Source organism: Xenopus tropicalis, chromosome 4 (genome assembly GCF_000004195.4).
Source record: "Xenopus tropicalis strain Nigerian chromosome 4, UCB_Xtro_10.0, whole genome shotgun sequence".
Taxonomy (NCBI): Eukaryota; Metazoa; Chordata; class Amphibia; order Anura; family Pipidae; genus Xenopus; species Xenopus tropicalis.
In genome coordinates this window covers 93253198-93269046 of record NC_030680.2, presented here as the reverse complement: position 1 = coordinate 93269046, position 15849 = coordinate 93253198, and the positions used below count along the sequence as shown (strand labels likewise).

General features: G+C 39.9%; 2 protein-coding genes across 2 annotated transcripts in view; both read right to left on the bottom strand.

Moving 5' to 3' along the window:
• Positions 1 to 559, bottom strand: part of faah.2 (fatty acid amide hydrolase, gene 2) — a 29181-nt gene extending 28622 nt beyond the window's left edge. The window contains exon 1 of the mRNA NM_001011356.1: positions 366 to 559. Within this exon, the coding sequence (NP_001011356.1) occupies positions 366 to 554 (189 nt within the window). The 5' untranslated portion in view covers positions 555 to 559. The remainder of the gene's footprint in view (positions 1 to 365) is intronic.
• Positions 560 to 8003: 7444 nt separating this feature from the next.
• Positions 8004 to 14095, bottom strand: nsun4 (NOP2/Sun RNA methyltransferase 4). The gene is made up of 6 exons (NM_001007929.1): positions 13992 to 14095; positions 12248 to 12666; positions 11936 to 12090; positions 11205 to 11365; positions 8664 to 8788; positions 8004 to 8507 (listed from the first exon to the last, which is right to left on the bottom strand). Exons 1-6 carry the CDS (start codon positions 14073 to 14075, stop codon positions 8231 to 8233), a joined length of 1221 nt encoding a protein of 406 aa, NP_001007930.1. The 5' UTR covers positions 14076 to 14095; the 3' UTR covers positions 8004 to 8230.
• Positions 14096 to 15849: the final 1754 nt, after the last annotated feature.

The window sequence follows — 15849 nt, the reverse complement described above, 5'->3', positions numbered from 1 at the left end:
TATACCAATTTATGTACTGAGGGCCCTAGTTATACCAATGTATAAAAATGCTTTATATAAATGTCATACTACTTTAATATACTGTATATAAGAAAAGTATATTAACATTAGGGCACATACATAAGCTGGATCAAAAACAGGTTCAAAGTTTGCTAGGTCATATAACCCATAGCAACCCATGAGATTTTGGCTTTTGAATAGCTCCCTAGTAAAGTCTCCCTGCTGATTGCTCACTATGGGAAATAGCCCTGCATCAGTGGTTATGTCATTAATTACATTACCTCCTAAATACCATTACAGCTATGAACATGGGGGGAAGCACCAGAGCCTTGAGCTAAAATACACCAATGCACAGTTTCACTCACTTCCGCAGACAAGCGCCTCACTGCTTCTTCCATACGTCCGAGGGCAGCGTCCCTCCTCGCCCGGGCCAGCCTGACCTGTTTGCCAATCCGCTTCCTATCTAACCAGCGCAATAGCAGCACTACCGTGGCAGCAGAACAGCCTAGCAGAGCACAGAGCCCCACTATATCGTTAGTGTTTAGTGCCAACATCTTGCAGAATGACAATGGCAGTAAGTGACACAAAGAGCAGCACCGTGGCCCCTCCCTCTAACCGGAGCCTTACTTGGACTGCCGCCCACTTACTGGGCAGGAGGCGCTAACGGGATCTTGGAGTAAAGAATGACACAACCCGTTTTTCTCTCTTGAGACGAGGCGGCAACATATGTTGCGAGTCTGCAAAAGTATCAATTTCGGCAGTTTCCACCGAAGCGTCTAAGTGTGGAGAGTTTGCTATTTATGTTGCGAATTTGCAAAAGTATCAATTTCGGCATTTTCCTCCGAAGCGTCTAAGTGTGGATGGTTTGCTACATTATTCTGTTACATAAGCTGCCACATCTAGGCACAGTAGTTTTGAGCAAATTCAAGGCAGCTTCAGGGTACCTTATATTCAATGTTAAGGTCGTGGTTCACCTCACGCGATTTTTACTGGGGTTTATTTTGATACACGGATTTTTCTTTTATTTTGCATTATTAAAGGTTAAGTTTTAGCTATTATTTCTTTAACCAACATCTGCTTTTGGAGGGTCATTTTGCCTGTTATTAACTTTTGGGCAATGGTGCATTTGATCGAAGTCTAATTAGGGACCACCTCTCTATTTTTTCCCTCTGGATATACATATATACTTCGTTTGCACATTGCCCTGTGGGTCCCTGTATAATTGATTTAATTCCATAGTGGAATCACATCAGCATCTATTTGAGAGTAATATTTGAGTGTGGGCGGTGCAGCTATTTCTCTCTTTTCTTTTCAATGTCTATGTATTGTAAGAAATCGTGTATCTTGTGTGCCATTATTTGTGATATATATATATATATATTAATAAAATGTGCCGCAGAATTATATATATATATATATATATATATATATATGTATGTTTGTGTGTCTCTATACATATACACTGTGTAGAGGGTAGCTCTAATGATTAATATAAACCAGTCTTTCAAGTTACACCAGAAGTCAAATCTCCATATCTAAAGCTGGCCATACACGTGGCGATCTCACGATGTTTCGTACGACCGTCGGTCGCACGAAACATCGTCAGATCCGCCACACACCATTCAGGGCTGAATCGGCAGGTAAGGAGGTAGAAACAATAGGATTTCTACCTCCTTCTGCCGATTCAGCTCTGAAGGGAGAATTTTGGTCAGGCGCCTTCTATGGCGCCCGATCAAAATTTTCTAACTTGGCCGATCGGCGAGCCGACCGATTTCAGCAGCTTCCTGCGATATCGGTCGGCTCGCTGACATGCCATACACGCACCGATTATCGTACGAAACGAGGTTTCGTACGATAATATCGGTGCGTGTATGGCCACCTTAAGGGTTTTTCTGTGGATGGTGGGACAGTACGTCTGCGAGAAGCCATAAAACTCAGTTACTGAACAATGGGCAAGGTGTGGTTTTTATCAACTCCCATCTGATCAGTTGGTATGTGGGGGGCAGTGGCTGAAAGGTGTATAAGGGCTCTGGCACACGGGGAGATTAGTCGCCCGCGGCAAAACTCCCTGTTCGCGGGCGACTAATCTCCCCGAGTTGCCTTCCCCCTGCCATCCCACCGCCGAACATGTAAGTCGGCGGCGGGATGGCACACGCGGCGGCGCGATTTTGCGCAAATCGCCGAAAAAGACTCGCAAGTCTTTTTCGGTGATTTCCCGAAATTGCCCCGCCGCGTCTAGTGCTAGCGCCCTAGTGCTACTTTGTCATTGCCTCCGCCGCTTGTCGCTCCGGCAGAGGCAATGACCGATCGAATCGCCCCGCGGGAGGGCGGGGGGCGGGGAGGTGGGCGGAGTTGGCCGACCGGGTTGCCTAGGGCGCCCGGTTGGCTTGGCCCGCCCCTGCTTAAAGTTACCAGGAATGGCTTTTTGCAGCCCCTGGTAACCTTGGGGGTGCTGCTGGGTTTGCGCCATGGTGTGCTGTAGCGCGTGACATCACTCCCACCTTTCACCAGGTGTTGATTAGAGGCAAAATATCAGCAAATATTTTGAATGAATGAATGTGCTGCAAAAATTAGCAGTGAAAATGTCACAGGAAAAAAAAAAACCCATCGACTTCAGTGTAGTTTGAGAATGTTAACCCTATCATGAATTTTCAGGACCTCTGCAGTTGTTCATTTTCAGTTCCAAGAGCATAGGATAATGCACAGAGGCTATGGCTTGTAAGTAGTATAGAAAAACAAAAGTATATTCCAGACCCCGCCGCCCCTGTGGTCTACACCCCTTTATAGTTACACCAATGCCATCTAGCTTTTGCTAAAGAACAGACTGCAGGAGCAGGCAAAGAGATAAAGACAGTTTTGTTTGTTTTTTTTCTCATAGATGAGTTTAAAGTGCCAAAGTCCAAACACAAGTCTTTGTACTCTATGGCAAAGGGGAGGCCAGTAACCAATACTAGGATTAAGCAGGAGTGAAAAGTTAATTTGTCAAAACACATTTAAAGGGACACTGACATTCCTATTAAAATCCATAGGAAAATGTCAGTATTACTAAACAGTTGCAGTATAAAAATCTAGCTTGTGAAAAGTCCCAAAGGCACCCACAGCTGAGCCGTACTTACTCGAGTGACACTCCAACAGAGTGAAAAGATCCTCTGCAGTTGTGTTCGTCACGCTGGTTTAAGGGCGGCGCAATCTTTCCATAGGCCGGAGTACTGTTTCCATTTGTAATTATCCTATGGAAGGATCACGCCAACCCCAATCCTGCATGACACAGGAAAACAAGGCAGCTCTTTCTGCTATTGGTCCCCTTTAAGAGAAGCAGGTACTGCTGGGCTAGGGGGTGGCTGTGGGGGACCTTTACTTGAAAAGCTTTTCATGCTGCAGCCACTTAATAATACGGACACGTTCCTTTGGATTTCCATAGGAAAATGTCAGTATTCCTTTAAGGTGGCCAGGAACCTGCTGATATCGGCCGACTTGCCGATCGGACCAGTTGGAAAATTTCGATCGGGCGCCATAGAAGGCGCCTGATCAAAATCTCCCTTCAGAGCTGAATCGGCAGAAGGAGGTAGAAATCCTATTGTTTCTACCTCCTTACCTGCCGATTCAGCCCTGAATGGTGTGTGGCACATCTGACGATGTTTCGTGCGACCGATGGTCGCACGAAACATCGTCAGATCGCCACGTGTATGGCCACCTTTAAAGGGGTACTAAAACCTGTACAGCACTGCTCAACAAAACTTACCCAGCTGTTCTGGACTACAAATCCCAGAACCATTTAACATAATGAGGGTTGAGCTATAGTCCAGTAACATTAGGGTTGTATTCTTAAAGTAATATTGCATAATAAAACTTTTCCCCAAACCTTGGTTTGGACGCATTAAGCACAGTTTTCTTATCACACAGATATCACTACCGTATATACTCGAGTATATAAGCCGAGGTACCTAATTTTACCTAAGAAAAGTGGAAAAACCTATTGACTCGAGTATAAGCCTAGGGTGTCACCAGTAGGGCTGGTGCGAGCGAGCCAGCACACAAAGTGTGCTCACACTTTGGTTTATCCCAAAAATTGCCCCCTGTCTAGCCTAAGAAATATATATAGGGTATAGAGTGTTTTAGACAGTGGTGGCCCAAGAAAGGGACTAGACAAGGTGGAGTGGGCAAAGATCAGGAGAGACTGGAAAAGGCAAAGAACAGGACCAACTGGCCTGACAAGTGCGGGACAGGTAGGAGCAAGTTGGAACAGGCATAAAACAGGACAGACGAAAGCAGGACGGAACATTTAGATAATCCCTTACTCAGCATTATAGCATTTACATTGTTAATACCAGGAATATATTGAATTCTTATCACTACTTTATATATATAGCTTGATATAAATGCCCATGCCTCAGCTTGTAACAACCAAAATGACTTGTATGGACCTTAAGTAACACAGACAGGGCAAACATTGGGCCTGTACTCCAGTATGACTTGTTCGTATCAGCTTTTGTTGTGACTTGTGGCAGGTGCAGAAAAGGAGCAGTTGTGAGTAAAAAAGGTTTCATTGTGGGATACAAATGGCAACTTACCAATTTTGCACATGACGCTTTTATATTTGTTTCCCCAATTGGTTGCCCTTCAGCTACTGCCAAGCGACTTAAAGTCCCGCTCTCTGCCTATGCCAGCTTCCCAGAAATATGCAAATAAGATATATAAATAGAGAAACTAATGAGATGCAATGATTGTGGGAGCTAAGGGGGCAATGTACCAATCTGCAGATCAATATTTTTAGCTATTTAAGGCTAATCTGCTCATTTGCAACACAGACCAGGACCAGAAAGGAAAGGATAGGAGGGGGGGAATGAGTTATATAGCTTTATGGCAAAACCTCAATTAGTGAAGTGAGTATAGATCACATGCAGACCATTACTATTTTTATATATAGGGCTAACCACTATTACAGTATGTCATTACTTGATAAAAGTAAATACTTCATTGAATCCTCTGATAAAATACTATAGAGATTATTTGGAAAAGTTGAATTGTATAGATATGGCCAGATTCAACAATTATATCAGTGAGAAATATGTGTTTTTCATATTTATGTAGGAATAATCAGTAAACAGTAAAACAGTTTCCCCGTGCAACCTTGAAGAATTTAAGAAGCTGCTTCTGCATTTCGGCAGATAAGCTCATACAGACCTCCTACCTGTGCGTGCTTCTGCTCTGCTTGGCGCCGCAGTCGCGCCAGTGACGTCACGCACCCCCTTCAGTTACTCGTGGCCTCATCTTAGACCTTGTAAGATCAGCGACGCCAAGCAGAGCAGAAGCGTGCACAGGAGAAGCACGCACAGGTAGCAGGATGGCGGTTCTGGGAAGCTGGCATAGGGAGAGCGCGGGTGCACGAGAGCGCAGGTACGCACGGACACAAGTCCGTCTGGGGGGGGGGCACATCGGCAGATCAAGCACAGTTATCACATCCGTACCATATACTCGAGTATAAGCCGAGGGTTACTTTTTGAGCACATTTTTAGTGCTGAAAAACTCGGCTTATATTCGAGTATATACGGTATATGTCCTTTAACCGCATGTCCGATTCCATTGTCATATAATGAAGAAACAAAAAGACATAATTATCTCTGTATGTAAGATTAACAGCAAGATGTCTGACATAGTGCTGGGAATCAGCATTCTTATTGGTCAATTCTTTTGATCTTATAATGAGATTTTTGGTCAGTAGAATGCTCAGTGGTGAATTTTCTTGCATCTATAATTATGTTTTTGGACAACTTCTAAAGTAAAACTAGGAGGCGCAGTGGGGCCATGTTATGGTTAGGTTTACAACCCCTTTAATAGTGTATGAACATACTTTGCAAATTATTTAGGAACATCTCCCCTTCCATAGTAGGGGTATAAAAGGTGCATACCTGAAAATCATTTGTAACACCCATGGTGACAGACACACAAATACACACTGACAAAGAGGCACACTGAATAATAAAAATAAAAAAGGAAAGCAACTGTCCCACACAAACAGTAATAATCTCTATCCACTGCTTGGTGCAGCTCTGTAATGGTCATCTGAAATGTAACTATAAGTTTAATCTCATAGATAAAAAAAAAAAATGATGTATTAGGGCTGAAATCCATGGGAAATTTTGACAAGATTGAGATTGTATATGATCATACAAAGCCACAGAACAGCACAAGATTGTCTAGGATTCTACAAAATCTGATCTTCACAGCTGTAATGTAAAGTCGGGTGGTGGGTTTTGTTCCTGTATCTACCTTCAACAGTCAATGTATTTCAAAGAGAAAATGGGCCCGATTCACTAAAGTCCGAAATAAGGAGTGCTATTTATAGCATGCGTTAAAAATCTTATCACTTCTTATTTTTCGCTCGATTCACTAAAAGGACACTTGTCATAATTAAGAAGCGATGTTCTTGGTGTTATTTATCTTGCAACGATATATTTTCAAGCAACGTGCTGCGTAATATGTTGTGCGCTGCGTAATATATTGCTTGAAAATATGTAGTCGCAAGATAAATAACGCCAAGAACATTGCTTCTTAATTATGACAAGTGTCCTTTTAGTGAATCGAGCGAAAAATAAGAAGTGATAAGATTTTTAACGCATGCTATAAATAGCACTCCTTATTTCAGACTTTAGTGAATCGGGCCCAATAAGTCTTGTCAGACACTGTCAGATTTTATCTTGTTGGATAAAGCCACAGCAGGCTCTTCCATCAGTGTGTCACATCGGATGGCAAATCTTTCATGTAGTTTACACCTCAGATTTTTGTATCATTTCTATTATAGTTTGACCCATGCAACTACATCCTACTCCTAGGGTGCGTTTTGTCGATCTCACACCACTGGAACAGGCAGCGGAAATGATTACACTTGGTTCCTGCATTGACACTTATACACAGGCAGATATAAATTGCAGATTCGGACCAATTCCCCAGTGTATGGGGACCCCCAACAGGCCTACCCAACCAATATCTGGCCTAAAATTGTCCAGATGTCGATTGGGCAGGTTTGATTTTCTCATAGGATCGGGGGCCACATTGGCCCATTGATGTGGTCCTATTCCCATCATTTTAATTTGATTGTTTGAACAATCAGTTAACCGAGATCTACTTGTTTGGCAACTTATATATGAAAACACTTCAGTAGCAGCCATTAAACCATATATTTAAGATCACATAGGACCGAAAATAAGCTTCACCACAATCTCAATTGAACTGAACTTGAAGCTAGTCTTTTAGGAGAGCAAATTGGTGTTCTCCCCAGATCATATTATAAATTAGTCCTCAGGCTGAGACACCCAGCAATGTACTAGGAGTTAAAGGAGAAGGAAAGATTAAAAACTAATTAAGCTGTATCACAGCTTAAATACAGCCATAAGCACTCACAGAAATGCTGCACTGAGTCATCTTTTAAAAGAAACACAGGATTTATTATTTTCTTCTTTTGTGTACACATGTTCTTCTATGTCAGACTTCTTACTCTCAGTTTGCTCCCCTCTCCCCCTCCCATAAGAATTCACTCATCCTTCCATTAGAATTTGCTCCCTCTCCCAACTCAGCACGGAAGCTACTGAGACTAAGCTAAAACTACAGCTGCTATCTTAAACAAACAGAGGGAGCTTTTAGGGCTCTTTACTTAGGTATGATAAAGCTTTCTGCAGAATAATGTCAAAATGCCTTTCCTTCTCCTTTAAGCCTTATTTCATAGCAGCAAATGTTCCATATGTATTCTTGGTGGAAATGGGGACTAGTACACAGGTGTGGCATAGAACTCTACTTGTTCATGGCATGGCACTCTGCTTTTGTTACCAGGGATCATCTAGCATATCTGGCCTGTGCATTTTCATTTAACCATTCAATGTACAATTCAATGTTTTGGAGGAAAAAAAAAAAGCAGAAAATGCAATAAGCAACACAAAATGCTTCCCCCCCCCCATACAAATTTTGTTTGTTCCACTTTCTTAAGAAATTAAATATAGCAAACAAAATTTCTAACATTTTTTTTTATTAAAATAGAAATTGAGTTGTCCTCATAACTGCCAGAATATGTAAACATATTAAAAAAAAAAAAAAAAACAAATTTCCAAGAACATCCTATGCGCCACTGTTCATACCACTATATCTGTATTCCATGATTTGCAACGTTGAGTTGAGAACACTTACAGAGGTGAATTAAGGTATAAACATATCTTCAATTCAGTAATCTTTTTAGTTTTTATTCAATTCTTAAAAGTTTACAGAAGAACATGGGTCCAAAATTTGCTGTGAGATGAGGAAGGACTAATTCTCCTACACGGCACCCTTGAAAAAAGTTAAAAGTGTTCTTGAAAACTTCCCTGAAGCAGCTAAGGTCCTGGGGTTTAACATGGACTCCATGATCAGAAGCTGCAAGCTCAACTGCCCTCTCCACAACACATTCATTCTGCAACTGTGACAAAGAACAGGTGGAGTACACCACTTCTCCACCCGGCCTCACAGCACGTAGCCCAGCCCTGGGGGAAAACATAGAGCTTGTTATTGTTTTCAAGAAGACAACTGGTACATTACACATAAAGAGCAGAAGTAAATGAATTCTATGATTTTATTTTAAGGTATATTGTTCTTAAAAAATTAGTGCAATCAAAATGTAATAATGCCGAATTACTTACACAAGCAGTTCTGCTTGTAACAATGGCAACATCTGGCGCTGCTTAGTCCTTATACGATGGAAGATGTTGTTTTCTTCTTCTAAAAGGGAATGGCGGTCAGTGGTACAAGGGACATCCACTAAGACCTATACAGCCAACATAAGCAAGTATCCATAAGTCACACCATTAATAAAATAAATAAATTATACAACAAACTGCATCAAAGCATATGAGATGACCATACAGGACCTTTCCAAACCAAAGAATTAAATGTAATCACAGAATGTTTTCATCAATTAAAAAAAAATAAAAGATAACCTTACTTCAATTAAGCATAATGTTTTGGTTTTAAGCATTTTAGATGAACCTGCTCTTTTCTTTTTCCACACAACTGATTTATGTGGGTAATCAAGCAGATGGAGAAAGGGTGATTCTGTGTTAATAAAAATACTAAAATTCCTACGTTTATTAATCTTAAAAAATAAAAAAAAACCAACATAATCCATTCCATGATAATTTAGCTCTCAGGGTAAAAAAGCCAAGTTTATGTTTTGTCAAGTTCAAAGGAACAATTCAGAGTAAAAATAAATTGGGCAAAATTGTGTGTGAAATAAAACATTTTCTAATATAGTTAGGCAAAAATGTAATCTATAAAGACTGGAGTGAATGGATGTCTTATTTAGTCAGTGACTTTGGGGGGGGGCAACGTGGGACAAAACTGTTCAGTTAGTTTGTGAGCAGACAGATCAGATTCAAAAGCAAACTAACTAAACAGATATGTCCCATAAGGCCCCCCCTAAGTCACTGAATGGTTACTGACTGCTAACAGCTCAGAGAGCTGTAAAGGATGAAGTAGTGTTCTGTATTATGTTATACATCCATTCACTCCAGCCTTTATAGATTAAATTTTCGGCAAACTAACTGTATTGAAAACATTTTTTATTTTGTGCGGTCTATCTACGCAGTTTCATTTTTACACATTCATCTGTTCTTTTAAACATTAAAACAACAAAAATTAATATTACGGCAAGGTAAGGATCTTAAAAGCATATCATAAGGGCAAAGTCACACAAAGCATTGGCTCCGCTTCTCTCCCCTACAACTCTGTGTAGCTGCATTGACAGGAACAGCTTCAGCCTAAATGGAGATTGACCCCGAAAATGCCCACATTCATGTTTCTCAGACTGATCTCATCTCAACTCCGCTATCCACCGCTCTGCCTGTCAGTGCAACGGCACAGAGCTGTGGAAAAGAGCAGATCCACTTTTCTCCACCTGCCAATAAAACACAGGCAGAAAGAAGCGGAACCAAGACTTTGGGTCAGATTTACTAAGATTCGAATGCTCCAAGCGTATTTTCGACAAATTTTTCGTCGCTTAGGCGACTTTTTCCATGACTGTGCAACTTTTTGATACACTTGCGCAAAAAAATTGGAAAGGTTTTCCCGCTGTTTACAAACGTTCGGTACAAAAATTTCGTGACTTTCGTGATCACCAATACGATATTATCATGACTTTTTTCATAAGCATTTTCATGATATTTGCGATCTTCAGAAATTTTCGTATCCAATCCGAATTTATCCCATTCGGGACTCAAACTCGTGATTTCATGAATCTGCCCCTTTATGTGACTTCCCTAAGAAGAAAGACTTTCATTGTGTTGTCTCACTAAGAGATACATAAGAGATACATGAGGATGGTAGCTGTAAAAGCATTTTCTGATAATGATAGCACCAATCTAAATATATTTTCACTGTGGAGCTTTATTTAAATTGACTCTTGAGGACTCTGATTCACAAAATAGTTGAAAAAAAGAATGTAAGGCATTATGGGAAATGGAGTCTTGGTTGGGGACAGCTAATTTTAGTTTAGTATTATACAATTACTGCAAAGGGGAGCACCACCACAATGTCAAAGCCTAAAATTAATCAAAGAAGGTGTGCAAGATCTTATTTATAAGAACCTAACTATAATGCACACCATGAGTAGGTGTAATAACAGAAAACTTGAAAAAATAAAATATATTAAAATTATCAAAACAGCACAGGGTTACCTGGTAAGGTGGATCAAACTCCCAAGGGAGAAAAAAGTCAGTAAACAATTGCACTACTGGGTTATAACACACGTAGAATGATGGATTATATATTGTATTCCTGAACCACTATAACTCAGACATCACAATCTAAAAAAGTGGCTAAAAGATCCTGCCATCAATGTTTGAAATCACACCAAATCAAACCTACACACAATCCATACAGTGACCCAATACAACACTCACCAGTAATGAGTCTCAGTGACAAGAAATGGGTCAAAGCTGCCCCAGATGCAAACAACTCCCCAGTGCCATCAGGTAAATAATAAAAAAGAGAGAGACCCTGCCTGATTTGAAACAAAACTAATTTTAATTTAGTCGGGCAAACTTAGAAGGGAATAGCAAAAGATTATTAAATTAATTGCACTAGTGTTCTCTGAGTAAATTGACATACATTTTAGGTTTATATTCACTTTAATCTTGGTAATAATCCAAATACTAATATAACCTTTAAATTTGCAACAAACTGACCCTGTCATATGTGTTAGCCTCCGCATCTCCCCACAGCCTTCCATCCTGCGACGTGATGCACACTTTATGCTCTGTACGCTGGGCTCTAGGAACATAACTACGCAAAACTCTGTGGAGACGGCTACTTCGGGAAGTAGACAAGTCATTGGCAGCAAGATATTCTGTTGAATAAGAGTACAATGGAAACAAATGTCAAAAGAAACTAAAATATCTAAAAGGCATATATTGATAATACATAGCGCTGCGTACACAAGTAGTGCTTTATAAATAAAGATATACATACATACTTCATAAAGCACATAAATGTTTGTTCTTATACCTAAATACAGAAGAATTATTATTGTTTTTATTTAAAAAAAGAACTTATATATTACACCAAGAGTCCCCAACCTTTTTTTACTCCTGAGCCACATTCAAGCGTAAAAGAGTTGGAGAGCAACACAAACTTGCAAAAGGTTCCCGGGGGTGCAAAAAATGGGCTGTGATTGGCTATAGGTAGCTTCTATATGAACTTATACCATATAGAAGGCTTTGTCTGGTACTACTTATGGTTTTGATGCAAATAAAGATTGCATTTTAGCCAGGAATTTAAAAATAAGCACCTGCTTTGAGGCCACTGGGTGCAACATCCAAGGGGTTGGTGAGCAAGATGTTGCTTCTGAGCCACTGGTTGGGGATCACTGTTACACAGTGATACACATACATACAGTATATTGCAAGTGGTTACATACGGCAATTTTCAGTTTGTAAAAGCGCCAAAGTCTTTCCTCCAGGCGCTGCACAAAGATCAAGAACACTATGACCATGCTGTACATCAAGAGCCAAAACAGGCAATAGTGAGGCGGCATCCATTAAGTAATACTCCAGGAGTCCAAAGCTGTCTGACCTGAAACAAAAGCAAGTTATTACAGCAAACAAAAAAAAAACAATATTTCACAAGCTTTCAAAGTCAAAGCAAGTATAAGGTACATTTTAACCACATAAAATAAATGCTATATAATGGTACTTAAAAAAATCAGTGAATGAAATACAAAATAAATTACCTTGATTGAGGAAAACGACTTATATCACCCCTGGAAAATTTGAAACATGTGAGTTTTGTATTAGAAAGAGATGAAAGCAGGTTTGTTGCTTGAGTTTTCTCTGCATTATTTTTCTGTCCAACCAGATTCAGAGATGCTTCACCTGATGTCATTTTTTCTGAGGTGTCCAAATTGTTTTGTATTTGCAATAATGATATCACATGTTGAGCCTCAGAGATAAAGTCTTTTGCATTAAAAGCACTGAGATTTTTCAATACGGTCTCCTTATGTGAGAAATTATTGACAAGAGCCCCATACTTTTGTTCTGTGAGAAGACTAATACGAATTGAAGGCCATAGATCTCCAAACTGCATGCTGTAATTCATGTCGAAATATTGCAAAGCAAGCCTTGAACATGGAATTTTTGGAAGGGTTGTTGCCTTAAAGTTTGAAAAAGAAACACAATTCAATATAGAGAAAGCAAAAGCAGGGCTACTGGATGGCCTTATAAACATAAACAAAAAGTTCAACAACCAAAATTAAATAAGTTTGCCCTTTATTAATTTCAGTTGAGCAAATATTAGCTGTTTAAAACACTTCTCTATTTCCCTGTGTAGCTACTGGAGTCCAATATAAACCGTGGATTAAAATTAAGAAGAACTGACAATAGCCAGAGATTAAGGATATTGACAGTGTCAGGAAGCTAAGTTGCTACATGCAATAAACCTATTTGGCCACTAGTGAGTGCTAGACACAGCAAATATACCTCTCAGCAGACAGCAGCAAGTGCTCTTCCTAGAACATCAGATCATGGGAGTATCCTGGACACTTTTTTTAAAAGTATGTTACTGGTTAAAACATTTCTTTTGATAAATAATTCACACAACACACATGCACATATATGCTGTGTTAGCTGCAACAGGACTCACTTTATAAGACCAATTATTATGTGGCACATATAAAGTAAAAAAAAAAAAATATATATATATATATATCAGGTGGAGAATATGCACTTTTTGGCACTCTGAACCTTGCCCGTATGGTATTCTAATGTTGCACCCCCATAATAGAAACTATTTGTGCTGACTAATTTTGGATACAGCCATAATAATATACCTGGCCGAACCGAATCTGAATCCTCAAAATCACATTACTTTTTGTCACATAAAAACAGACTTAGGATTCAGATTCGATTTGGTTTTTAGTAAAATCTTTCACAAATGATTCTGGGTTTTGACAGATCACAAAATAGTGCATTCAGCACATCCCCAATTGTTTAGTTCTACAAGAAACAACAGTAACAAAGAAAAAAGCAAATATATTAAATAAAATATATTGCTGCAGTATATCTGCTATTGAAGTCCTGAAAGTACCTAAATACAAACTACTATATTCTTATACTTTATGGATAACAAAAATGTGGCCCTCTATCATGCTGTTCTTGCTGAACTACAACATAAAAATACCAGATCCTTAAAAGAGAACCCTGAGCTATAGCATTACACCTTAGAGACTTGCTGGCTATACAAACACTGTGCAGAAATCTCAATAATCAGCCAATGTCATTACAGCAAAACATAATCAAGAGCACCGTTATGCATGTACAATTACTAGTCTGGTAAGAGCTCTCTACGAGGTTTTATGATGGACAGACACGGTGGTGCTGAAATGCTGATGTTAGAAGGTTGAATGGGGGAGCAAACTACGTCTTGTTAGATCTGTTTTCTCAAATATGAAACTTTTGCCAAGGTCATAAAGCCCTTACCCATTTTTTCTTGAATTTATGTCTACGAAAGGTCAGACACGAGTCATTGATCCTCCTCAATAAAAATCCCCTGCAGGCTGCCATGTTGCTGTGCACCAAAAAAGCCCTTCCGCCCTGACACAATGCAGGAACGCATTTTGTTCCGTCAACAGTAACCTATCGGTGAGCTCTAGCTACCCAGGCATGTTACTGTTGCCGAGCAGCTCTGGCGCTGTTAATAGAATGTATCCTTGCCCACCGTGGGAGATGATAATATTGTAACAAATCAGCATGCCAGGCTTTCACTGATTCCTTGCTTGTGCAAGCCATTTTTTTGGTTTTATGCGAGTACCCGTCAGTGGACTAATTTCAGTACCCACGCTTAGAATGTTCAGTCCGCTAAACAGAGAGATTTATTGTTCGCATAGAGCAGGATTACCTAGATTACTACGTTTAGCATTTGTAATGCTGAGAGAAACGTACCAGAGAGGGCTGCCAACTTTGGAAGTGTAGAGCAAAGTGGTTATTAAACAATGGCGATAGCGCAGCTTAGGACCCATTAACTAAAAGGGGTGGTTTACCTTCTGGTTAACTTAATATGTTACCAAATGACCTATTCTTATCAATTTTTCAATTGGCCTTCATTTATAATAGTTTTTGAATTATTTGCTTTTCTGACTTTTTCTAGCATTCAAATGGGGGCCACTGACCCTGGCAGCTAATAAATGATAGCTCTGCCAGGCTACAATTTTATTGTCGCTGTTACTTTTTATTACTTATCATTCTATGTAGGCTCTCCTCCTATTTATATTCCTGTCTCAATTTTAAACCACTGCTTCGTTGCTAAGTTAAATTGGACCCTAGCAACCATATAGCTGCTAAAATTCCAAACTGGAGAGCTTCCAAAGAAAAAGCTAAATAATTCAAACTGCAAATGATAAAGAAGACAAATTGCAAATTTGATAAAAATAGCACTCTCTGCATTATGCAGGGTTGGATTGTCCTGGTGGGAAAAAGCTGACCCAGACCCGATCCCCATTGCCACTCCCCCTGCTGAGCTCCCACCCCTGATCGGGCCAAAGATATAACAAAATAAAGTACACACACACTGGAGGGTAGAGCGTTGGGTGGGCAGTGGGGACCCCTGGAATGGAAGCCCAATAGGCTCTGCACACCTCAGTCCAACCCTGACATTATACTGAAAGTTAGTTTAAAGATGAACTACTCAATCTAACTATAGGGGGCACATTTACTAACCCACGAACGGGCCGAATGCGTCCGATTGCGTTTTTTTCGTAATGATCGGTATTTTGCGTTTTTTTCGGAAATTATCGCGACTTTTTCGTTACCAATACGAGAGTTAAAACTTGCGCGAAACGTCGCGCCTTTTAAGTTTTAACGCTATGAAAAAGGCGCGACTTTTCGGGTAAGTTTTAACGCTACGAAAAAATCGCCAGATTTTGCGCAACTTTCGGAATGGCTACGAAAAACTCGCATTTTTTCGCGCAAGTCGTAATGGCTACGAAAAACTCGCGTTTTTTCGCGCAAATCGTATTGGTAACGAAAAAGTCGCGATAATTTCCGAAAAGTTGTAAAGGCGCCGAAAAAATTGCAAAAAATACGAAAAAGTCGCAAAATGCTCGTTTTTCAATCGGAATTTTTCCAATTCGGATTCGAATTCGTGTCTTAGTAAATCAGCCCCTTAGTGTTAAAAGTCAGTATGTTATAACGTCTCACGATACCGTTCCTGCATTTAGGTTCAGTAAGTTAATGACACAGGGCCTTTGTTTGAAACAGCTGCCCAACTTTTTCACAAACGCCATTAGGGTGTAACATTACTGTTTGTGCTTTATAGTTTTCCTATAAAGCAAACTTTAAG

Bases quoted from the DNA above. Each gene is read 5' to 3' on its own strand.
- nsun4 (NM_001007929.1), bottom strand. From the start codon at position 14,075: ATGGCAGCCTGCAGGGGATTTTTATTGAGGAGGATCAATGACTCGTGT. The intron at 12,667-13,991 runs GTAAGGGCTTTA...TCAAACTTTAAG, and splicing joins ATAAATTCAAGAAAAAATGG to GCAACAACCCTTCCAAAAAT. The intron at 11,366-11,935 runs GTATGTAACCAC...CTTATTCAACAG, and splicing joins TTTACAAACTGAAAATTGCC to AATATCTTGCTGCCAATGAC.